This window comes from Taudactylus pleione, unplaced genomic scaffold, assembly GCF_031769625.1.
Source record: "Taudactylus pleione unplaced genomic scaffold, aTauple2 ptg000335l, whole genome shotgun sequence".
NCBI lineage: Eukaryota > Metazoa > Chordata > Amphibia > Anura > Myobatrachidae > Taudactylus > Taudactylus pleione.
This window is the reverse complement of record NW_028284736.1, coordinates 1,149,332-1,175,519: the sequence shown is the minus strand read 5'-3', so window position 1 is coordinate 1,175,519 and position 26,188 is coordinate 1,149,332. Positions and strand designations below refer to the sequence as shown.

At 43.0% G+C, this 26,188-nt stretch overlaps 1 protein-coding gene across 2 annotated transcripts in view; it reads right to left on the bottom strand.

Moving 5' to 3' along the window:
• The window catches only part of VPS50 (VPS50 subunit of EARP/GARPII complex), a 259,035-nt gene that overhangs the window by 195,922 nt on the left and 36,925 nt on the right, over positions 1-26,188 (bottom strand). For both annotated transcript variants that reach the window (XM_088443849.1, XM_088443850.1), the window contains 3 exons: positions 13,641-13,763; positions 11,172-11,243; positions 3,063-3,116 (listed from right to left, as the gene is read on the bottom strand). In XM_088443849.1, the coding sequence (XP_088299975.1) occupies positions 3,063-3,116; positions 11,172-11,243; positions 13,641-13,763 (249 nt within the window). The remainder of the gene's footprint in view (positions 1-3,062; positions 3,117-11,171; positions 11,244-13,640; positions 13,764-26,188) is intronic.

The following is a 26,188-nucleotide window of genomic DNA, read 5'->3' as shown; positions in this document are numbered from 1 at the left end:
CATATCCGTACGCAGTAGGATCACCCTCACTGTTCTGCATGGTTTTCTGAAACTCAAGTGGAAGCTACACTGATTTCTATTCTGTAAGTCAGTCTGCTCCTGATATAGCCCATTCCCAACGGTATGAGAATACGCCTGCCCGCATCGTCATTTACTCCTAATGTACATAGTTATCTAGGTTATAGGCGAGGACAATGTAAAAACATGAAGGCTGCAGATGTACTTCAGGGTCCAGTCTTCAACCCGGGCAACGCCGGGTATCCCAGCTATTAGTCAATAAAGTAGATTGTAAAATAAACAATCTACCGTATATACTCGAGTATAAGTCGACCCGAATATAAGCCGAGGTACCTAATTTTACCCCCAAAAAAACTGGGAAAACTTATTGACTCGAGTATAAGCCTAGGGTGGGAAATGCAGCAGCTGGTAGTGCCCCCAGTAGTAATCCCCGCCCTGGCAGTGCCCCCACAAGTAATCCCCCCCTGGTAGTGCCCCACAAGTAATCCCACCTTGGTAGTGCCCCCACAAGTAATCCCCCCCTGGTAGTACCCCCAGAAGTAATCCCCCCTGGTAGTGCCCCCAGTAGTCCTAATAAAAATAAAAAAAAACACTTACCTGAAACCCCGCTCCTGGTCCCGCCGCTGCTATCAGCTCCTCCGGCCGCTTTGCATTATGGGAGAGACGTCGTCATGATGTCTCTCCCATTACCCACTGCGGGAGCTGGAAAATGGCTGACAGAGAGTCTGACAGACTCTCATCGGCTGCTGATTACAACAAACACACAGCTGCCGGCTCCAGCGGCTGTGTGTTTGGCACTGTGTAGAGCTGACCGGACTTTGTCTGGTCAGCGCTACACACGCGGTGCAGCTGTGTCACAGAGACACAGTCTGCACCGCAGCCCGCATGGTACGCTACTCAGCTGCGTACCATGCGGGCATGACTCGAGTATAAGCCGAGGGGGTGCTTTTTCAGCACAAAAAATGTGCTGAAAAACTCGGCTTATACTCGAGTATATACGGTAATAGTAAAATGTGGGCTCTGTAAAGCAACAGGTTACAATCTATTACAAAGCCAACGTAAATTATGACTAGAGACTCAATCAAATGCTTTATATTTTCCTGGCGCTCAGCACACTAAATATTCATAATATCCAAACAGAAGTTAATTGGATTACATTAAAAAAAGATCAAAAGATTATCCATAAGTAAAGACACATTTACCTTCACATAAAATGGAACTGTACAATTACAGCTCACAGTCTGCAAATAGACCGCAATAGCACATGTGATATCCAACCCTTCATGAAAGGTAAAGTTTACCATTATACATGAAATAACATTTACCTTTCACCTCATATCTACACTTTTATTTATCAGTTTATGTTTAATATTACAGGAATGATCAATCACCAGCAAATATAGGCCCCATATATACATTTAAAACCTGACTTGAGAGTAAAAAAAAAAAAAAAAAGAAAAACAAAACAGACCCCAGAAATGAACAATTTTATTTATCCTCCTCCAAAGCTTTACTGGAAGGTGCAATCCTTCTTACATTACCAGAATGCCTGCTGACTATGCCTCCTCCCTCTCATTAACATGTAATGTCAATGCAAAAGAATATAAGGAGACAGCTAAGACAGGCAATAACTATAAATAAAGCAGACTAAAGCTGGGTACACACAGGAAAGATATATGCAGATATATAAGCAGATGATACACACTGAACAACCATTACTGCCTCTGGCCGTGGGTTCTGCTGGCCAGGGGTCGTGACGCGACCCCCTCCCTGCCGGCTTCTGCAGCTGACCGCCTGTACACACAGCACAATGAGCAGATATATCTGCCATCGGTTGTGCTTCACAGCTGACGCAATATGTCTGAACAACGTCGTTCACAGACATATTGTCTGTACACAGTGGGCGACGTGCGCGCGTTATGTCGGCCAGTGGGTTCCCAGCATAAGAGGTTGAATTAAGAGCAATGTTCCAACAGAACCTGGTGGGATGTGCAGCTGCGCACTTTGAGGCTGATGGAAATAAAAAAAAAATCAAGTTCTGTATCTTTGCACCTGGACCAAACCATGTTGCAATGTAAGGGGTGCAAATACTTTTTTTTTAATTTTTATTTGCAGGGTAAATACTGGCTGCTTTTGCACATAGCCCACAAATGCTGGACACGCCCCTCCCAAATGTAAATCTCTCTGCACACCTTACATCTGTCCCACCTGCAGTGCTGCATGGTTTTGACAAAGTACAAATGTACTGTACTTGGTTTATTTGCTTAGTCCCCAAATTAGAATCAGCACCATAGCAGAAAATTACGGGAGGTAAAGCTTGCTCAAGCAAAAACATACCGGTTATCCTGCCCGGATAACGCATTACAGTACTGAATTGCCCCCCTCCCCCCACAGTTATCCTGCCTAGATAACACAGGTTATAGTACTGAATCGCCCCCCCCAGTTAACCTGCCTGGAAAATGCACATTATTGTATTGAATCGACCCCCCAATCCCAGTTATACTGCCCGGATAATGCATGACATAGTACTGAATCGTTCTCCCCCCCCCCCTCCCGTTTATCCTGCCCGGAAAACGCATATTATAGTATTGATTCGACCCCCCCCATCCCAGTTATACTGCCCGGATAATGCATGACATAGTACTGAATCGTTCTCCCCCCCCCCCCCTCCCGGTTAACCTGCCCGGAAAACGCACATTATAGTACTGAATCGACCCCCCCCATCCCAGTTATACTGCCCACATAATGCATAGTACTGAATCATTCCCCGCCCCCCTCCCGGTTATCCTGCCTGGATAGCGCACATTATAGTACTAAATCACCCCCCCAGTTACCCTGCCCAGATAACGCATGTTATAGTACTGAATTGCCCATGCTATACTGCCCGGATAAGGCACGTTATAATGCCGAATCGTCCCCCAGTTATACTGCCCGCATAACATACTGTACATTATATGTAGGGGGCGATTCAGTACTATAACTGTTACCCTGAAACACATTTATTTTTGTACCATTTCTGGAGAGGTGGGAAATGTGGTACTTACCTTTACATAGGATGGCTGCTTTTCTAGAATCAGATCTGCAACTTTTTTGGAGACCTAAAACAATTTAGAAAGAAAAAAAATTAAAATATTTGCCTTAAAAAGAAAATTGTGGAAGTTATTATCTCAGTGACAACTGATCATGCCAGAGATAATTATCTATACCAGAGGGTTTACACCAGTATTCACAGTGCTACATACCACTAAAAAGAGGGTTAAACAGTCCGAAAAACGTGAATGGAGTTATGTTGAATTTACTGAAGACTTGTATGAACCCATCATAACCCACTTTCAAAGTCCAAGTCATAGAAGTAAATAAAGACACACAGGTGATTGTTATGGCTCAGTAATACCCTGCTGTAATAGATATCAACAGCTCTTATCTCTTACATGACCCACAGAATGATTCTGCATCAGAGTGCCAGCGCCACCATCATAATCAACTACACACGAGCAACCATCCAAAATAAGCAATAATAAATATACAGTATATCAACCAAAACCATGCACATGTATTTAAAGCCAATTCTTGGTGCACACTCAGGTGGAAGGAATAATCTTGTTATGCTCTAATCCTTATCCTCCAGCTGACTATACAGTGGTCTGTAAAGAGTTATACCACCAGGGAGTTACATGAGAGAACCATGTAGTGGGCATGAGACATAGGCATTGGGAGTGGGCTTAGCGTTATAAACATAACTAGCCCGAGGCCAAATTCAACTTCCAAACTCTCAAGACCATCTTTTATTTCTTTAAATAAGCAGTTAAGTGCCTTGTATGCAATGCGTATGATACTAATTTCTCTTCACTCCTTGGTGCTAATCCTACAATCATTATTTCCTTTCAAAAGTCTCTCTGGAGGGAAAACACTTATGGCTGCCAGACAGAGACACTGGCTCACACAACTATCAACATTGCATGTGTCAGTTGTTACCATGGTTGTCTATGTCACACTTTGGCATTTTAAATCATTAATAACCGCTTGGAAAACAACAAGCAACGGAGAAATAAAAATGTTAAGATTCCGGTAAGCAAATTGTTCTTATAGGGTTGATGCTTTAAAAAAAATATATATATATATAATAATAATAATAATAATAATAATAATAATAATAATAATAATAACAATAATAAATTAATTATTATTATTATTAAAATAAAAGAGCAACTTCACACACATTGGCAAAAGCAAGGAATAATTTACAATCCATATTACAAAACATACGAGCCAAGAAATGATATAGAAGAACTTACACTTTAAACACAAGAAACAAAAAGGAATGCGGATGCTAAAAATAATTCAAATCACCAATAAAAAAAAACCCTGAAGAATAATAATTGTTCTGCAGAACACGCTGAGAAACACTTATGAAAACCACAGAATTCTAATTAAGGAGAAGCTCAATAAAATCAAAAAGTTGATTTATGTGAACGCAAAAAAAAAGGGTCTGATTTTATTCTATTTATTATACAAATGTCAAGTTAGTGACAACAAAAATGATCCATGAACGGTACAAATGCGAGGTAGCACAAATAAGAAAATACAAGCACGGCATGACATTCTAATTCAATTTAGTGAAATGTTACAGGGAAGCCACTCTGTATGCATGCCTTGTCCTATTTTCAAATACAAGACTCAATTTACTAACTTTCCTGAAATAAAGAAAATCATTTACAAACAGACGCTCTCGGTGCAATAATCCAATCACAGAGAGGTGGAAAATGCTTTACTTTCCATATTTCCCGGAAAATATATTCGCACGAGACAATTATATATATTGGCAGCTTTGCATTATACATGACAAATTAAAGAGAAAATGCTACTTTCTCATCCCTTTCCCAATGCCTTCAAACCGTAACATTGTGTATCTGCCTGATCGCATTAAAGGAAATTTCATTCCGACACCCAAAGCCATCATAATTAATTCATACCACCCAAATACAGAATATACACAACTCTGCAATCAGATCACTAGAAACAACAGTTCAGGGAAAATAGGTCAGTAGCACAGTATATATTTTTATATCAATCACAACAGAAGGATTTGTTACAAAAAAAAGAGATAATTAAAATGTACTCAGTAATACAACATAGCATAGATGGACATTTTATGTGTAAGCTTCACTTTACCAAACACCACATCTCCTATAAAGAGTGAAGGACGCCATTTTGTGGGTGATTAGCAGAGACGGATTAAGATCACATATGGGCATGGGGTTTGTACTGGTTTGGGGCTTTCTTTCACATCTCCTTAACAATGTGTAAGCGGCATGTGCTGTTCATGAAGACTATAGTGTGTATTTTACAGTATAAAGCTGGCCACACACTAGACCAACTTTCATCCAACCAACCAACTAGTTGATTGGTTGGAGTGAAAATCTGGTAATGGATGGGAGTAAATGATGATCAGCAATTTGCTCCTAAATGACAGAAAACAGATGAAAATGGTCGTCAGACAAGTTTGTTAAATGTTTGATCTAAGCAATTTGTTCAAACAACAGTTTTTGTCCATTTTCCAGTGTTTGGGAGCAAATTGTTGATTGCCATTTACTTTCATCCCTTACCAGATTTTCATTCCAACCAATCAACTAGTTGGCTGGTTGGATGTAAGTTGGCCTAGTGTGTGGCCAACTTAACTCTATAATCAATATGCTGTTTTCCTCACCCTTCCACTGGGGACTTCTGACTCCTCCCCTAGCATCACACACCATAAATAAGGAGAAAACAAACAAGTGCAACATAATAACTACAATAAAAATAGTAATAATAATAGCAACAATAATACACAAAATGGGCAGGAAGCATAGACTCAAGGAAATACAATTAACAGATAATATTTGTTGCATTTCTATTTCATCCTTCCATTGCAGCAGATAGTAAAGGGTCTATACCAGAGGTTTACAAAAATTTTCTTATTGGAAAATTTACAAAAAGTTATTGACTAGTAAATTGTGCTACCTGTCACCCTTAGGTTCATTTACAGTATGCGGTTGTGGACAAGGCTGTGCTTCAGTATGTCCATATATTGTAGGATTGGCGGACACCAGCACTGGTTTTGCCTGTCACATAGACCATACTGTAAATAATTTTATTTGATCCCGGATCACCCACTTGTGGCACCACGGCCAGTTTTGAACCACTGGTCTATACAAAAGAATTAAGTGTTGGGACACCTTCAGCTTTCTACATTTTTTTTTTGGGGGGGGGGCTAAACTCAGCTTCTGTAGACATTGCTACCTCAAGTTTACAGTGTTTAGCAAAGTCATGCAGATAAAACCAGCAGGCTCCTCCCTTCCAATTAGTCTCCGTACAGCACTGAGCAAATTGGTGGCAATGTATTAATAAACAATAGCAATAATACAATCCCTAATGATCTAGGTTGCCTTCACAAAGCTACTTCTTTTTAGTCTTAATTTTTAAGACCAGTTTATCTCTAAATACGTTCAAACAAAACTCTTAAACGCATGAAGGTCTCCAACCCTCCTGGCTAAAGTGACTAATAACAGTACTTTATTTCCCAGTTTCGGACCAACCAATGGTGTAATAGGAGGTCTGATATGCTCAGTAGTCTGCAGAAAACTTGCTATAAATGTGCAAGGTTTACCGCTATGAAGGAATTAATTGCTGAAACTTTGAACCACTTCAACTGAGAGCCAAACCTCCTAAAATGCAATCATTACAGCTACCTGTGCTGAGGTTAGGCTTCTGTCTTTTGCATGACGCTGTAAGCATAATTTTTCCATATTCAATTATATTACATAACTAATGACCCGCCCCGGCTTCGCACGGGAGCAATTTTGAATTAACGGCGATAGTCTTGTTTAACCGAGGTCTTATAAGATTGCCTTGTAGACGACATTAGTCGCAACACAAAAAAATTAGTTTTGACATGACACTCAAAAAGTCACGTAAAGTTATCCATGAGAAAACAACCACCACTAAGGTCAACTTCAGCCACGTTAAGTGTCTGTCCCTGTGCTTTATCTATTGTAATGCCAAAGCCGACTCTCACCGGGAATTGGAATGTTTGAAATTAAAGAAACGTTTTTTCGTATAAATGAAATAGGACGGTAAAAGAAAGAGAAAAACTGAAATTTTGTATCAGTAAACAGGGCTTACATAAATTTTTCTGGAGAAACGGCATAATACGTATTAATCTGTACATGGTATAAAATAAAGTCTATCGTTATATATCTTTATTGGTTTCGGTGGTGGTTGCCAAGAAAACTGCCCGGACGTCAGTTTTTTTCATGGACTTGCTTCAAGAAAATCGTCACTGCTCGACTTTGTCATACATTAATGTTTCTTACACCTAAACCTCCCTCTACAAATTCTCTATAGAATAGTGACAACTGTATCAAAATCCATCCAGTGGTTCTGGAGATTAGCCCGAACAAACAGACAGACGCCTACCGGGGTCTTTATTTAATATTATGTATAAAGAGGTGGGTTTCCTGGACGTCATTAGACTTGTGTGTCTGGCACACCTTTAGGGGCGAGCATTTTCATTTCCGTAGGTCCAATTCAAATACAGAATTAAGCCCCACGTTGCATAGATTAGGGCTGATTAAAATTATGACAAGGGGATCCTATGCTGCCGATTTCCCCCGTTACAGGGTAACCAGACCAGCCTGTCATAGCACAGTGCTGGGAGTCTATGCCATTTAAATTTTGCAGATGCTGTCTAAGCTATGAGCGATGGTGCGGTTAACACTTTTGGGGGAAGAAGGGACAGAAAACTAGTCTTCATCGCCAAGATGATGATGACGGTGATGATTGGCCTATCAACAGCATGATAATACACTTAATTGTATGTCATCATGCTTTACGTATAGACAAACATTTATATGTATGACATCGCAGATGGCGAAAATACCCTATTTTTCTGTGTGTCTGTTTTTGAGCATAATTGCCGTCCAATGTACAGCTAACCATAGGCCCTAATAGTTAAATGAGACCGCACGGGGGAAGCCCAAAGCCCTCCACATCTTTTCCATCAAACTTAACAGCATAAAATTATGAACTAGTTACCTTGCTGAATTTCAGTCTTAAGAATTCATGTTCTTAAACTGGGAGCAATAATCGGGACTAAAAACAGGACCATGCAGTCCAACAGTCTCAGAACGTGTATGCAGCATTTGGTGCCTACTATCATCCCAAAACCATTTGGACTTGCTCAAGTGACCTGATCTGCTGCACTACATATTTCATAGAAGACGAGCAATTGTCGTTCTGAAAATGGAGTGCTCATGAATTTGCGATAACCTGCCAATGTGGAAGCAATGATGCTATGACAGTGTATGACAATTGTTAGGACTTAGAATTGTTCCGGATGGAATGATTATTCACTGGTGTGTACACTCGCAATTGGATGTTCACGAAATAGTTTTATAGCTTAGAAAATAAGTCTAGTCATTAGGACGTTTGTCACATCTTTCAGGTATGTACTTTAAGCTAGGTACCCACTGATAGATATAGCCCTTTAATGGAACGGGCGATATATCTATCTGTAGTGCATCGCCGGGTGTGTACAGTGGATATGTCTGTGAACGACGCAGTTCACAGACATATCCGATCTGCTGTGTAGCACGGCAGATGGCCGATATATCTAAAAGATATATTGGTCATCTGCTGGTGTGTACGAGTGACGAGCCGATCGCCCGTACACATGCTGCAGGGACCAGGAGGTGATTGACAGCTCAACTGGGCAGACAAATTTAAATGCTCGCCCAGTTGAGCTATCAAGCCCGGCACATCGGACAGATGATTGGTAAGTGTCTATACCCTTACCAATAGTCATATAGGTTGGCCAGTCGGCCTAATGTATACCCAGCTTAATTGTAGTCTATGGGGCCGATTCAATCAAGGACTGTGCTCTACCCGGTAACTACTATTAAGCCGGCTTTACTGATTTCTGCTCGCAGATTATCATTTACTGCAACTATCCTACTTGAATTGCATTTGTCACATAAGACTCTACTGTGGCTAACTGAATTGCCCTCAATGCGTTCTATCTGCAAAGTCCAAATATAGTGCTGGATTCTTCAAACTGCTCTCCATGCTCTAATGCAGGGGTGGGGAACCTTTTTTCTGCCGAGGGCCATTTTGGTATATATAACATTATTCGCGGGCCCAGTGCAGGCCCCGCCCCCTCTGCGCGACTTCACACAGGGCAAGGGCCACAATAGCCGGTGATTACAGCAATGCCCAGAGCATCCTGAGGATGCTCGGGGGAGCTGTAAGGGCAGCGGTGTGACCATCTGAAGCGCCCTAAGGACACTCCAGGGAGCACTACTGCATAGATTCTGGCTGCAGGGTGACATTCTAGGCACCCTGCTAGCCAGATGAGGCTAACAGAAAAAAGCTCAAAGGGCCAGACCAAATGATTCCAAGGGCCTTATAAGGCCCCCGGGTCTGAGGTTTCCCCATCCTTGCTCTAATGGGAAACAAATCTGTTGAAAGGGCCAGCTAATACTGCCGTACTTTCTAGTACTGTTCCAGGTGTCCAAATCTTGCTCATGGAAAGGATACATCTAATGGAAATCATTAACAGCTAGCTGGTATGGTCCATTACATAAGAATCATGTACTTGATTATCCAGTAAACAAAAAAATATTGTCCTGGAATTCCACATCATAAAAGTGTCAATAAAATCAGTACTGAAAGTTATACAGTACATCTCCTCCCACCTGAACATCCTTTTATTCTTTGCTTGGGGAGAAGTACTCAAAATCTAGACATAGAGGAGATCTAAATCGTTTTATCAACCAGAGGTCCTCCGTAACAAACATCTCCTCCAATGTTTTTTTACTTTTAATCTGTTTTAAACATTAATATCACATACTGGTCATGTGCTTGGGCCTGCTGTACTTTCTCTTTTTTTTTGTTTAAAAAAGGCACAATTGTCCTTGGAATATCGGACAGGCAGAAAACCAGCCTTACGTTTGCATCCTCAACGGACCATATATTTGTACGAGGGGCATCACTTGCTCACCATGAAACGGGAAAACTGCCTGATTCGGAGACAGATTCTCCCGCCCCCAGCTCTATCAGCAGGTAAAAAAAATATAATGATACAACGCCAAGCTAAGGACTGCCATTCACCAGCTAGACAGAAAGGAAGACACCAAAGGTGAGGGCCGCTTAGTCTTATTATGTTACCGGTGCAAAGTCCCTTTCCATTTAGCTTTCTGTAAGGATGAGATATTAACTTCTGCTGCCATGAAGGAATCAAATGGAAATGAAAACAAATCAGAGCTGTGAAAGGACGGAAAATAGACTGTATAAAAATAAAGGCAGAAGAAGACAGAAAGAGCAACGGGGGGCTCTCAGCATCGGCTATAGCAAATTACATTCTGGGACTTATACAATGCTCAGGCACAATTATTATTGTTCATAGGCATAGATGATCAAAACGAGAAATGACGAAACCTAACTTTTTATATCATTTCATGACTAATTGGATTTTTTTTTTTATTTTATTCCCCCAAGCCCATTCCCAAAGAAAAGAAAATATTCTCAAAAATATTGATTTTTGTTTGCTTCCATATTTTTTTTTTTTAAAAAGCCAGAATTTTATAATTAAATGCTGCATAAACGGAGGAAAAAAAAAACCCCATCACATCTTAATAGAAAAAGGTGTTTAAACAATTTATATTCAGGGTTCATATCGTGGAAATTTCAATATTGGGCTTTTAACAAGAGCATTATGTTTAAAAATAAACCTTTCTGGGAATTGTCCAAAATGTAACGTTTGATTGATCTCTCAATATTCAGTTTAAAAGCACCATCTTTTCCCTGAAAGCCTCTGATTATTATATTGAATTAACAGTAAGGAACTCAAAGGGTTTTTTCTGATCCAAGGAGTCTCTTGGGCTGATAGACTGAGCGAGATGTAAATTGCAGAGGATCCATTAATGAGTGGAAAATAAAATCTAAGTGTGCGTCTCTCATTGATGGAGCTGTACGTGTCTTGCAGCATCTTCTCCTTCTCAAGGCTCAGTTTAAAGTCCCACAAGATTCCAATGTGTTTAACAATAACTCACCCCCAAAGCCATGTAAGAAGTGCAGAAACTTGCATTAGATTCAGGGAAGACAGAGTAACTACTTACTGCGGCCTGTTGTCTCTTTATTTGGTCTCTGTACTCATCGATCTCCTGCAGTGTGAGGACCGGCGGCAGCCTCTGCTCGGGGGAATGATGAAGAAACATTATATTACTGCAAGAAACACGCGACATACCAAAGTTATCATAAAACAAATGCCCTGGTTTTTGATCTGGCAGTAGCCCTATTTGGCGGGTCACCCAACCGTTCTGACCCTGCAGTGCTATTGTAACATCCTGTATAAGAGTGTAACTTTTGCCCGACAAGTATGGCAAACTTTTAATTCCTGTGAATGGGACGTCCTATGGAATAGTAGGTCTGACAACACCGCCAGTGTGAGTTGAGACAAGCGTTGGCAGAAGTAAGGACTGTGGCGCTGGGAGAGGTCGGAGGACTCGCTGTATCGGGGTAACGCCAGACTAAAGCCCAGCAAAATGTAATTCTCTTAGCTTAGCAAACTCCACCTAAAGGTCTTTTTTTTGTATTGGTTCAAGTTATTTTGTAATTTAAATTGATTACACACATCAATTTTTAAAAATTAAACATTTTATATTTAAGTTCTGCAGACACACATAAAGAAAAATATATATAATGTCATTTTAGTACAGGTTGAGTCTCCCATATCCAAATATTCAGAAATCCGGAATTCTTTGCGCATAACTGAGATAGTGACTCCTGTGCTTTTTGATGGTTCGATGTAATCAAACTTTGTTTAATGCACAAAATTAAAAATTATTTTATAACATCATCTTTGGGCTGTATGAGGTGTATATGAAACATAAATTAATTTTATGCATGTACACAAACTTTGTTTGATGCACAAAATGATTATAAATATTGCTGTGTGTATAAGGTGTATATGAAACAAAAAAAGCATTCTGTGTTTAGATTTGGGTCCCATTCCCATGATATCTAATTATAATATGCAAATATTCCAAAATACGGAAAAATCTGATATCCAAAATACGTCTGGTCCCAAGCATTTTGTATATTGGAGACTCAACCTGTAAATATTTTACATATATGCAACTTAGCTAGGGTGCTGGTCATCAAAAGTTCCTATAGAAAAGACGTTCAAACATGATGCATGTGTGTGTACGTATTTGGGAGGGAGGATCTACTGTAATTTGTGACATGATTTCTACATATTCAATGTACTGGCATTTGAAGATATACAAAAAAATCTGCTACATAAACAACTACTGAATTGACGATAATTCTATAACACCAGCACAGGCTTACATCAGGGATTCTATAATGGTAAATACTGCTACAGTAGCAGCTCAATTTTCCCATTACAAAATACAAGACAACATCTGAGCCCAAGGTGTGATAAAGTCTATTATGTAGGGGTCCCATAATCAGCTGACATTGTTTACCGACTCCTGCAGCTATAGCAGAATACATGGGGTTGGGCTTTGCTTCATTATCAAAATAAACAAATATGACAAGTAAAAAACACATTTTTAAAATGCTCTTAATGAGTATAACAAAAATACCAAGTTTTGGTTTATGAAAGATGATCTGGGACTAAACTGCACATCTGAATCCAAACCTTAGTGTCCCAAGTAGTGAACCTTGAAAGGGGTGGGGTTTATGAGAAAGTAGGTGGTGATTTTTGGGGAAGTGGGAGTGGTTTGCACTAAAGTGGGCGTGACTAGCTTCATGGGGCAGAATGAATTCGGCCATAATTTGAGCTTGGTGCCTTTTGTCCGGATGTTACTTGGTTAAAACGTTAGGAACTAGGGACCTCATTCAGAGCCGGACGCTATTTGCGGTGGTTCGTTCAGAAAAAAGGGGTGGCTATTCAAATGAACCGTTCGCTCTTTGCGGTCTGTTCACGCCTCTATGTCTGAACGATCGAACAAAACTTGCGGTCGTTTTTTGGATAACTACGCCCCCTGGACGCTCGCATCCTACGTCATGTCCGCTATTTATTAGATTAATCGAGTACATCGACCAGCGTATGAACTGCTCGCTATTCTTGTGGTTGGTTTTTCCTACCGCAATCTTGCGAGCAGTTCTGACTAGAAAATAACCCAGTGACGTGGTCAATGACGCTGCTGTATTAATTATGCACACCCATAAAACGCCCGTTTTGACCTTTAAGCACGCCTGCGTTCGGATCTCCACTCCCCGTTTTCAAGCACCTTCCCCTGTTACCACCCACAAACGCCTCATCCTGTCACTCAAAATAGCAGGCATTCGCTATTTAGCGAACAAACGATTTTCGGCCGCACTGACTGGTTCGTGCATGCGTATTACGATCCGTACGCATGCGCAGTTGGGCAAACATCGCTCGGAACGAACGAGCGGCCGCTTACGAGCGGCTCTGAATCAGGCCCTAGGTTCATTTATTCTGTATAAAATTCCACATATACATTATTACAAAAAACAAATAAAAAAATCTTTACCAAACTGTAAATTATTATCTTGGTATTAAATTACTACTAATATTACAATTATATTTTACTCACCTCAAGTTCATATTTAACTATATCAAGAGAATCATTGGAGAAATATACGTCTCCGATGCTGTTGATCAGCTCCTGTTCGGCTTGGGGATCTGTCGCCTGCTCACGAAAGTCCCTCTGTTCCTCCTTCCAAAAACAAACCAAATGATAAGGTAAGTGGCACTGGGCAAATGTCACTTCACACAATATGAAGAGCGAATGAAAATTACCTTCATTATGCAAATGAATATTAGGAATACTGTACAATATTCTAAGCACAGATTATGAACAGATACTAAGAATGATACACTCTGTACAAAGGGCCTGATTCACTACAGATCACTATTGAGATGGCAGCTGCGATTACGCACGCAGTTCTGCTGCGAGAATATGGTAATGTTTGCAACTGCTCACCCGGCATAGAGACGCCCACTATCGCTATCTCACATCCGTAACACCTCGCAGTCCTGCGTATACATTGGTAACATCAAGTAACATCGGACCCTCACGCAGAATTACAGCAGCCCTGACCTGTCTCTGAAATTGCAGCTCGTCGTACGCAGTGCGTATGACGTCGCAGTGGCTAATTTATGCACGACCAGGAAATGGCGTTCAAACGTACAGGCTCGTCTGCATTCCTCCGGCCACTCCCCCGTCACCACCCCCAAATGCTGACGTTGCGACACTCACTCTGCGATGGCTTTGTATCTGCGTAGGTAATTGCAGTGTGATTGCAATACTGACTAGCGCACGCATACTGCGGTGCATGCGCAGTACGCACCATCGGCCGATCTGCGTACACCGCTGCAGTTGCGATCCATGGTGAATCAGGCCCAGAATTTTTAATATTGCATATATTTATCTTTGTGAGACTCAAACAGGAGTCATGATCCTGTCACTTAGGATCCCGGTGGTCAGAGTACCGGCTCCGGAATCCTGACTGTCATCAGAAACCCAGCTCTGGAATCCTGGCGGTCACAATCCTGACTGCCGGGATTGTGACCACGAAGGTTAGGGTTAGGTTGTGGGAGGGGATGGTTAGGGTTAGGCTGCGGGAGGGGATGGTTAGGGTTAGGCTGCGGGAGAGGATGGTTAGGGTTAGGCTGCGGGAGAGGATGGTTAGGGTTAGGCTGCGGGAGAGGATGGTTAGGGTTAGGCTGCGGGAGGGGATGGCTAGGGTTAGGCTGCGGGAGAGGATGGTTAGGGTTAGGTTGCGGGAGGGGATGGTTAGGGTTAGGCTGCGGGAGGGGATGGTTAGGGTTAGGCTGCGGGAGGGGATGGTTAGGGTTACGCGGCGGGAGGGGATGGCTAGGGTTAGGCTGCAGGAGAGGATGGTTAGGGTTAGGCTGCAGGAGAGGATGGTTAGGGTTAGGCTGCGGGAGAGGATGGTTAGGGTTAGGCTGCGGGAGAGGATGGTTAGGGTTAGGCTGCGGGAGAGGATGGCTAGGGTTAGGCTGCGGGAGAGGATGGCTAGGGTTAGGCTGCGGGAGAGGATGGCTAGGGTTAGGCTGCGGGAGGGGATGGCTAGGGTTAGGCTGCGGGAGAGGATGGTTAGGGTTAGGCTGCGGGAGAGGATGGTTAGGGTTAGGCTGCGGGAGAGGATGGTTAGGGTTAGGCTGCGGGAGAGGATGGTTAGGGTTAGGCTGCGGGAGAGGATGGTTAGGGTTAGGCTGCGGGAGGGGATGGTTAGGGTTAGGCTGCGGGAGAGGATGGTTAGGGTTAGGCTGCAGGAGAGGATGGTTAGGGTTAGGCTGCAGGAGAGGATGGTTAGGGTTAGGCTGCAGGAGAGGTGGGTTAGGGTTAGGCTGCAGGAGAGGATGGTTAGGGTTAGGCTGCAGGAGAGGATGGTTAGGGTTAGGCTGCAGGAGAGGATGGTTAGGGTTAGGCTGCGGGAAGAGAAGGTTAGGGTAAGGGTTATACACCTTTTTCACCTACATAAAAATCCCGGGTTGATGCACGTGAACGCGCATCAACACGGGATTTTTATCGGTGAAAAAGAATCAGCGTCCAGTGACCCGGGGATCTGACCCGGCTGGCTTGCAAGGTTGAACATTGCTCGTTCCCGTGTCACCCTTGCAGTGTAAACGGCGCAACCCGGGTCATCGTGACCCAGGTCGCGCTGGATGCCGCCCGATTGCCCAGCTTTAGTGGCGCTTAGAGATGACATCATCTCCAAGCGTTCACTGCCGGGCTGACCTAAACGGAGCAGCGCACCCCACCCGCCCTCCCTGCCTCCGGACAGCTGCGGACTAAGGTAAGAGGGTTGCGGAGGGGGAGGGAGGTTAAGAAGCGCTGCTCACGTGCACCAGAGAGTCGGGTCAGTGCTGACCCGGCTCCGATGTGAATAATATGCCCGGGTCGGCGCCGCGGTGTAAAAGGGGGTTTGTCCCAGGTCTGATACGGGTTGGAAACGTGCTCATATACAACACATAGGTAATATTTGAAGCTTCTAGAGATAGTAAAGTTTTTAGAGCATTAGAAAAGAAACGTCTTAAGGAAAGGATGGCGGCCTGGGCCAGAACATGGGCCAGAGATTGTAGCTTTCACCAGATATACGCTGACCTTACAGCATGACCACAGTAAGGGTTTGACGTAAAGCCACTACTGACAATCAATATACAGGGGATACGTTCAGTAACCTGGCACATGGGATGTCGGCACAAAACTCGCGCCGGAATTCCGACACCTGTCAGAATCCCAGTTCCGGCATCCTGAAGGTAAGTAGAGGGGAGAGGGTTAGGAACTAAGGGGGGAGGGTTAAGTTTAGAGTGCGGGGAGGGGGGAGGTTAGGTTCAGGCATTAGGGGGAGGGTTAGGGTACCTACCGACAGGTGTCGGTATCCTAACCCTGGCGGTATGTCAGCATTGCGATTTTGACTGCCGTGATCCCGACCGCCGGCATCCCGTACCCAACCCATATACAGATCCAAAAACCGGCTCTGCATATCACCAAGACCAGTCTTAAATCTCCCCATGGTAGGTTCAGATCACTCTACACACCAAGAATAAATATAGTTTAAGAAGAATGCATTTCAGAAATATATTATATATACATTTATTAGTGTTTATGTGAGTGAGTCACTACATTATGATGGTAAATAGCCATAATAGGAAGCTCAGAGCATGAAGATACAAGTGATCCGTAGGCGCTGGTAACACCTGCAGAGGGAGAACAACAACTAATTGAGCAGCGCTGGCTGTAAAACAGTTATGCAAAGAGAGTCTCACTTGTCTGACTGCAATCTCATCCCATTGTCAGCCAGCTAATAGAGCAGGGAGGTAGAGTGACATGTCCCAATGACCTGACAATCAGCTCCCCTCAGCCAATCCCTCGCCCGTCCTTATGCACAATCTGCTGCAATGTAGATGTCAGGTATGTTCTCTTTTGTTTTGCCCTCTTGAATACTAACAATTTCTACTGCAAATCATCATTTAAAAATGTAAATGCGGCTTCGTGTTAGGTTTAAACCACAACAATTTTTTCTTCAAATTACATTTCATTTAAATGAATTATCAGTGACCATAAAATGGTGTAACGTCTAATAGAACATGTGGCCAAACATAAACCGTGTGATAGGAATAAGGAGATCTATCATACTGAACAGCAATGGAATATAGAGTATGCACTCTCACTTTAATAGGAGCCTTCCAGGTCTGGTTTCACCCTCATTTTGTACTTTTGAATCTGTTCTAGTCATGTATTTTTTATTATAATTTTATTAACTTTGCTGCTTGGCGTCACATCCCAGCATGCTCTGCCACAGTTTTGCTATTTGGCAATACTACAATTGTTGCAAGACATGCTGGGATGTGTAGTTCAACAGCAGCTGGAGGGTTGCTTATTGCCCACCCCTGCTGTAGGTGGTTTAGAGAGAACATTACAAGTATTTACAAGACAACATAGGAACGCCCGCCTCCAAGATTTTGCCCGTGCTGCTCCCTATCACTGGAACTCTCTCCCTCTCCCTATCAGACTCTCTACAAATCTTCAAACGGGCTCTCATGACCCACTACTTCATCATAGCCTTCCAGCTCTCATCCTAACCCGCTGCTCCATGCTCCCTCCTCACTGTCTACCCATCTATCGCCCCCGTTCGTCTGACCCTCCCGTTTAGAATGTAAACTCTCACGAGCAGGGCCCCCTTCCCTCATGTGCTTCTCCTTACTTATACTTTCATCTACTCCTTACTTCCCACCAGGGCACCTAACACTTGGTTGTTGATGCCCTAGTGCTTATTTGAGTGTTACGACGGCTAATGCAGAAATGTCTATAAACCATGTCCCTGTCCTGCATTGTATTGTACTGTAAAAGTCAGTTTTTTTATTCACTTATTTGTTTAGGTACTTAGTAAATCATCATCAAATGAAAAGAACATGGTACCACAACAAACCAGCCAAGAGAGGGCCGCCCACCAAAACTCACAGACCGGGCAAGGAGGGCATTAATCAGAGAGGCAGCACAGAGACCAAAGGTAACCCTGAAGGAGCTGCAGAGTTCCACAGCAGAGACTGGTGTATTTGTGCATGTGACCACAATAAGCCGTACACTCCATAGAGCTGGGATTTATGGAAGAGTGGCCAGAAAAAAGCCATTACTTAGTGATAAAAATAAGAAGACACGAATTGAGTTTGCCAAAAGGCATGTGGACGACTCCCCAAATGTATGGAGGAAGGTGCTCTGGTCAGATGAGACTAAAATGTAACTTTTCGGCCACCAAGGAAAATGCTATGTCTGGCGCAAACCCAACAATCCCATCGCCCCAAGAACACCATCCCCACAGTGACACATGGTGGTGGCAGCATCATGCAGTGGGGATGTTTTTCAGCAGCAGGGACTGGAAAACTGATTTGAGTCGAGGGAAATATGGATAGTGCTAAATACAGGGATATTCTTGAGCAAAACCTGTTTCAGACTGGGACGGAGGTTCACCTTCCAGCAGGACAGTGACCTGAAGCATACTGCAAAAGCAACATTCAAGTGGTTTAAGGAGAAACATTTAAATGTGTTGGAATGGCCTAGTCAAAGCCCAGATCTCAGTCCATTTGAGAATCTGTGATCAGACTTGAAGCGGAAACCATCCAACATGAAGGAGCTGGAGCAGTTTTGCCTTGAGGAATGGGCAAAAATCCCAGGGGCAAGATGTGGCAAGCTCATAGAGACTTTTCCAAAACGACTTGCAGCTGTAATTGCTGCAAAGGTGGCTCGACAAAGTACTGACTTTATGGGGGTGAATAGTTATGCACAAGTTTTCTGTTATTTTGTCCTGAATGTTGTTTGATTCACAACATAAAAAAACACAACTTCACAGTTGTAGGCATGTTCTGTGAATGAATTTATGTACAACTTCAAACAATTCATTTTAATTCCAGGTTGTGAGGCAACAAAAACTGAAAAAATGCAATGGGTGTGAATACTTTTGCAAGGTACTGTAAATAAAGGATAATCATAACAACAACGTATAGAAATAGAATCCTGACCATAAGAAATTAAATACCCCCTATTTTCCTGCAAGATCTCCGCTTTTGGTCTGACATGTTCCTACAACATTGGCCATACTGAATAAACAGGGGTTATGTTTGCAATGGAGCAATAACACACAGTAACCAGACCCTCGCTGTCATTATCTAATCAGACTGGTATCCCCTTATGTGAGGCGCCTTAGTACATAAGATGAAGTCATGCATGGATTATGCAGTTCTATCTGTCTACAGTAGGGGTTCCCAACCACAGTCCTCAAGGCACACCAACAGTCCAGATTTTAAGGATAGCGATACTTGAGCACAGGTGACTTAATTAGTACCTCAGTTATTTTGATGTAACCATCTGTGCTCAAGCCTGGATATCACTAATACCAGGACTGTTAGTGTGCCTTGAGGACCGAGGCTGGGAATACAGGTCTACAGGAGGGTAATGAACGTTGTAACTACAAATGTCTCAGGCCCTCTAGCAAAATTGTGACTGGGCCCTCTACAATCAGCCAGTGTCCAATAGGACAGAGAGCTAATTATACACATTGGTCTGACTGCTATACAGTACTTCAATTCATCCTCCTTATTTTCTTTAAATATACAGTCAGGTGCATAAATATTGGGACATTGACAGAATTTTCATATTTTGGCCTCTATTCATCGCCACAATGGCTTTGAAATGAAACAAACAAGATGTGCTTTAACTGCAGACTTTCAGATTTAATTTGAGGGTAATTACATCCAAATCAGGTGAGTGTTGTAGGAATTACAACGGTTTCTATATGTGCCTCCCACTTTTTAAAGAGCCAAAAGTAATGGGACTATCAACTCAAAAGCTATTTCATGGACAGGTGTGGGCTATTCCCTCGTTATTTCATTATCAATTAAGCAGGTAAAAGGTCTGTAGTTGATTCTAGGTGTGACATTTGCATTCAGTTGCTGTCGACTCTCAATATGAGATCCAAAGAGCTGTCACCATCAGGGAAGCAAGCCATCATTAGGCTGAAAAATCAAAACAAACCCATCAGAGAGATAGCAAAAACATTAGGTGTGGCCAAATCAACTGTTTGGAACATTCTTAAAAAGAAAGAACACACCGGAGAGCTCAGAAACACCAAAAGACCCGGAAGACAACGGAAAACAACTGTGGTGGATGACAGAAGAATTATTTCCCTGGTGAAGAAAAACCCCTTCACAACAGTTGGCCAAATCAAGAACACTCTCCAGGAGGAGGTGTATATGTGTCAAAGTCAACAATCAAGAGAAGACTTCACAAGAGTGAATATAGAGGGTTGACCACAAGATGTAAACCATTGGTGAGCCTCAAAAACAGGAAGACCAGATTAGAGTTTGCCAAACAACATCTAAAAATCCATTACAGTTCTGGAACAACATCCTAAGGACAGATGAGACAAAGATCAACTTGTACCAGAGTGACTGCTGACAAAAGCAGCAGAATGAATTCTGAAGTGTTTCGGACAATATTATATGCTCATATTCAGTCAAATGCTTCAGAACTCATTGGACGGCGCTTCACAGTGCAGATGGACAATGTCCCGAAGCATACTGCAAAAGCAACCAAAGAGTTTTTTTAAGGCTAAAAAGTGGAATGTTATGCAATGGCCAAGTCAATCCCGTGACCTGAATCCGATTGAGCATGCATTTCACTTGATGAAGACAAAACTGAAGGGAAAATGCACCAAGAAGAAGCAGGAACTGAAGACATTTGCAGTAGAGGCCTGGCAGAGCATCACCAGGGATGAAACCCAGCGTCTGGTGATGTCTATGCGTTCCAGACTTTAGGCTGTAATTGCCTGCAAAGGATTTGCAACAAAGTATTAAAAAGTGAAAGTTTGATTTAGGATTGTTTAGTTTGTCCCATTACTTTTGGCCCCTTAAAAAGTGGGAGGCACATATAGAAACCATTGTAATTCCTACACCGTTCACCTGATTTGGATGTAATTACCCTCAAATTAAATCTGAAAGTCTGCAGTTAAAGCACATCTTGTTTGTTTCATTTCAAAGCCATTGTGGTGGTGAATAGAGGCCAAAATATGAATATTCTGTCAATGTCCCAATATTTATGCACCTGACTGTAACTAACTAAATAAATGTCGAACTTATAGCTGACCCCTATGTTATATCATATACCTTCTACTTCTAAGACGGCAAATGGCAAAACCATGACAAACCCTGCTTAGGTTATTTTCCAGCAGCCCTGCCTTTTGGTACTGTACACTGCTGCACCTGTTGCCCAAAAATGTTATCCATCTATTTTGTGACAATCTCATGGTCAAAAGCCTCCTGCGTAGCTCTAACCTAAAGCTTCAGACATGGGGGAATGGGCTCAGTGGTCAGAATAGGTGATATTATCAGAACCAAGTGGCCCATATTTGTGCTTTTTATATCAAAAACAGCTCCAATACTATAACCATAACAAAAAAAATCAAATAAAAACATTTCACAGAGGTCACAGAAAATACTTCCCTTCCGTCATACAGAACGCTCCAGTTATTTACAAATTATGTGAGTTTGTCCATACAAATAATGTAATTCCTCCTCTGCGTAAAATAACATACAGAGAAACACAATAACCTTGGTGTAATGAGAAATTTATATGCAAAGCCGCACGCGGAGAATCAAACTATAACGAGGGCGGCGCTTCCTGTGGTCTTTGACAAGGGCCAGAATCAACAAGTCTGAACTTCATAGAACGTGGAACCGCAAAGAACGCTGGACGCAGCTCATGTACTAATCGCTGCCAGGTAATCAGATTCACGTACCAGCTATTAGGGAGTCAACATGTGTAACCATGAAATTCTACCATACATCAGTCCAGGAACCAAACCATCTTTCAAAAATAGACATTTAATGGAAACAAATGTAAGAGGGTGTAGGGATGCTTGGAGCAGGGTTATAGGTTTACCGTGAAGATGCACATTCCCAAGCCAAGAAATGTTCTATATTATATATATATATATATATATATATATATATATATGCAGCATCTCTCTATAGGGCCTATTTATTAAAGAATTAAGGGATACTGGGATTTAAGAAGGAGGAATTGAAGCAGATATCTCTCATATCTGCTGCCGTCTCACCATTTCTACAGTTCCCGCTAGGCTATTTTAGCGGGGCACCGCGCCCTTCCTGATTTAAAAAGGGGAGAATGTGCCCTGCCCTTAAGGCGGCGCCCTATCAGCAACCCAATAAAGTAACCTCCCCACCCTCAGGACACAGTGAAAAATTACGGTACAGCGCTCACCGCCGGTACATAGATGCCGTGAGGAGAGAACTTGGGGGCAAGCCCAGCATGTCCGTAAGTGCTGGGCACGCCGCCAAGAGTGATAAAAAGAGGGCATGCCTTAAATACACGCCCAGTTATTTGTGGCCATGCAACCTTTTCGGGCGCACGCAAGAGTGCCCTTTCTACAGTCCAGCGCCCTGCCCCACGCTGAGCCTAGAATGAACACTAATTTCAGACTGCAAAGCAGCCTCCATAGGTTTCTATGGGGTTTGAAAAGTTGTCAAGACTTACCAAGCCTCAGAATGCTCTGAAAATGGTGTTAGCCCATTGTAGCCTATGAGCTACAGTTCCACAAATTGCCAGCCCCCACTGACAGCTGCACACGCGCATTAGACTGACCACGTTCAAACCCGGAAGCTCTGCTTCCAGCTCCTCATCGGGACGGGCACTTATCAGGGCCAATGTCTCAGGAAGAGTTCTTTGCTGAATTTGTGTGTAAATTGTCATGTTCATGTTGCGAATTTAGGCAAAAATAACAGCAAATCTGCATTAAAAATGCGGATAATGATACATAAGGCCCTATATAGGACTGTCAGTGCACACAGGTGTAAAACAATATCCTCAGTTCTTTAAAACTATTTTTGACTGCCTCTTTGTAGACATTTGGACAACTACTGAATTCTCTTAAAAGCATCTTGTACAATAAAATGAGAGCAATAGCGTGCACCATCTAGGAGGACAAGAGTGGCGCGTTAAAGCACTCTCATCGCCTGCACAGAGGAGACAGCGATTTTGCAGCATTGCTTAACAAGAATAGAATGTACTATAAAAAAGTACAGACTATTTTCTTTTTCAGTTTCTCTCTCTCTGCTAAAAGCAGCAATCCCACAATATTTATTTCCATGCATTCGATGTCATTATTATTTTTTTTTAATTGTTTTTTTTTTTCTTTTAGCTATCCTCCTACAAATCTGTTTTCTAATACCGCTCTGGCGGGCAAACAAATATGGTGGCCAGATACACACAGAGGTTCTCAAACTGTTAAGCCTGTTATGTGATGGAAGAAGGGGAAGCAGGGGGATAGCAGACTAAAAATAGAGCTGAGAGAGACATACCAAAGTCTTTCTGCTCACTACATCATGTGACATTACGTATTTGCCAGTCACTGAACACTGCTAAAAATCAGCAGAATGATCAATTATTAATAGAGGTCTGAAGAAACAATGAAGTAAAGGTTATTGCTAAGCAGGGTCTTATATCCTGACACTGTATTTTAGGTTTATACAATACACCTTGTTCTGTCTTTGGGATGAGGAAGAAACGTTATCACGCCTGGAGGTCACACAAACGGTCAATCAGAATAATGAGAGGAAAGTGGATACTTCAGTAAGCAAAGAACTTGTCTCGATCTGAATCAGCCAGTCAGTGACATTACAGTATTCCATGCACGGTTAAGCTGGGTACACATCAGACGATCAGCAAACGATGCGATGGTTGTCCCGATTTCCCTTGAACTCCCAGACAAACGATATAGTGCATACACACTGTGCAATCTCCAAACGTTAGATCGTGTGTCGCTCAGTCGTATCATCGTTAAACTATATAATGTTAACATATCGCCTGGTCATCCAGCAGGGTGTACGCACTGCACGACAAAATCGTTAACGAGATTGTCAAATTGAGCTGCATATAGGGGCGACCAGAAGATGCGACGGCCACCGCCCCTGGAGAGCGCACAGTGCATACACACTTTACGATTTGAACAATTGGACATTCCAATCACTCTGTGTCGGCCAAATCGTTCAAAATATCATCTCATGTGTACTCAGCAGACAATATATCGTTCGAATGCGGATCGGAGCAATATATTATATACATTATGTAGTGTCAACATCTGATCCATCGTTCATCGCATTGTCCCATCTGCTGTTCTGCACACCGGATGGGACAATGCAATGAACATGTAACGGTACATCACGCCGTGGTACGTCGGGACGAGCAGTGTTTACGTCGCACGCGATGTATCGTTAGATCACTGGGTCGCACGGTGTGTACCCAACTTTATGCAGTCAGCAGCCATCACTGATCCCATGTAGAAAACTTTCCCACTTCTCTGACGGTATATCAAGTTTGCCGCTGGTACAAGCCAGTGTGGTAACTTACCGATGTGTCCTCATATACCTAGCCTCAATACGCAATGCGGCGCTAGACGCCTGTCAGGAGTGAGCTGCGTCAAGCAGTGCAGCATCTTTTTCACCCCAAATGCACCTTAGTCGCAATTGGATGCGCAACTGAATCTGTATACGAAGCACAACGGAACTTGGCCTGAAAAATAAACCCGCAGCCGCTGCATGGTGGCACTTAGTATACAGACTCACAGCCGCACACAGACACAAGGGCAGTCTCATGAAGCTATTTTGTGGCATCGCGACTAGGAGGCTTTTTTGAGTGATAAAGATGCTCGGTGGAAGCCAAGTGGGACAGGACCTGGTGCGTCGAGAAGGGCTGGCATCACAACTGGGCGAGCAATTAAATTGAGGTATCAGTCACAGGCGGTCCCTGAAGCCAGTGTACGGGCAGTCGGCGGGTCACCCATACACACAGTCAGACGTTGCAGATATATATGCAAGGGCAAGTGCGATATGTCTGTGAATGGCTTTGTTTAGTTATATCGGGGTTACACACCCAGCGATGCACTACAGATTAAATTGCCCATTCAATGGAATGGGTGATATATCTGCCAGTGTGCACCAAGCTTAAGCCTTCTCCCGTTCTGCCCCCTCCTCTGGAACTCCCAACGCCTATCATTAGGGTTAGGCTAGGGAAATAGGGGATTAGGGTTAGGAACCCCCGGGGAGTGTTAGGTTTAGGGTGCAGGAAGGGGCTGTTAGGTCTAGGCACCAACAGGGGAGGTTAGGGTTGGGCTCTAGGGGAGGAGGTTAGGGTTAGGCACCACTAAGGGAAGGTTAGGGTTAGGGTAGGGAGAGGGGAGGGTACTTACCACCCCCCATCGGGATTTGGAACTGTCGGTCTTCTGCTGTCGGTATTTGATACGAATTCCTGTCCCAAGTTCTTCCTATTAAATGCTAGATTTTTGCACGGTCAATCAATGGGTAACTGAATATCTTATGCTCACCGGACCAGGACCCCTGTGCTTGTTGTCTTTTGCCTCCATGTCCAGTCAATGACTCGGATACTGTGCTCCCCCTTACATTGTGTACCGCAATGCCTCCACTCACTGTGTCTCACCACCTCTTGCCCTATCATCATAGCGTGGTCTTGGAAAAGACACGCTATGATTTGCTGTGCCAGCATTGACATGAGTATGCAGATGAAGAATCACACAGTGTCTTGGCTTCTATTACCATAGGGTTCTAGTTGAAGAAATACAGGGTAGTGAGGATAGCCTATGAGGGGAATACTTCCAAAAGTGGACAGTCCAATACCGCTCTAAGACTGGTGTTACTCCCGGCTCCCTCCAGCTACTGATTCCTAATTCAGCAATTAATCCCACAGGTAGCACTCAGCATTGTATAGGTGTACACAGTTCATTTAAATCATAATTACTCTTTGTTCAAATAAATGTTAGTACTGGACAACACAAGGCTCAACTCCACTATGACACTGCTCCAGATAGTACAATGGTGTATACATGAATAAAATAAAAAATATTTAGGAATTATCCTAATTTGCACATGCACCCCTGCAACGTGCCGGGCCTGGGGCGGGACCTGGAAAGGACTCAGACTGGTGCGTCATTTCAATTTAGTACACAGCAGAGCTCAGCTGTTGCATGACCTCACCTTCTGACAGCCTCCCCCTCCTTACATCCAGCCCTGCCTGTCACTAATCAT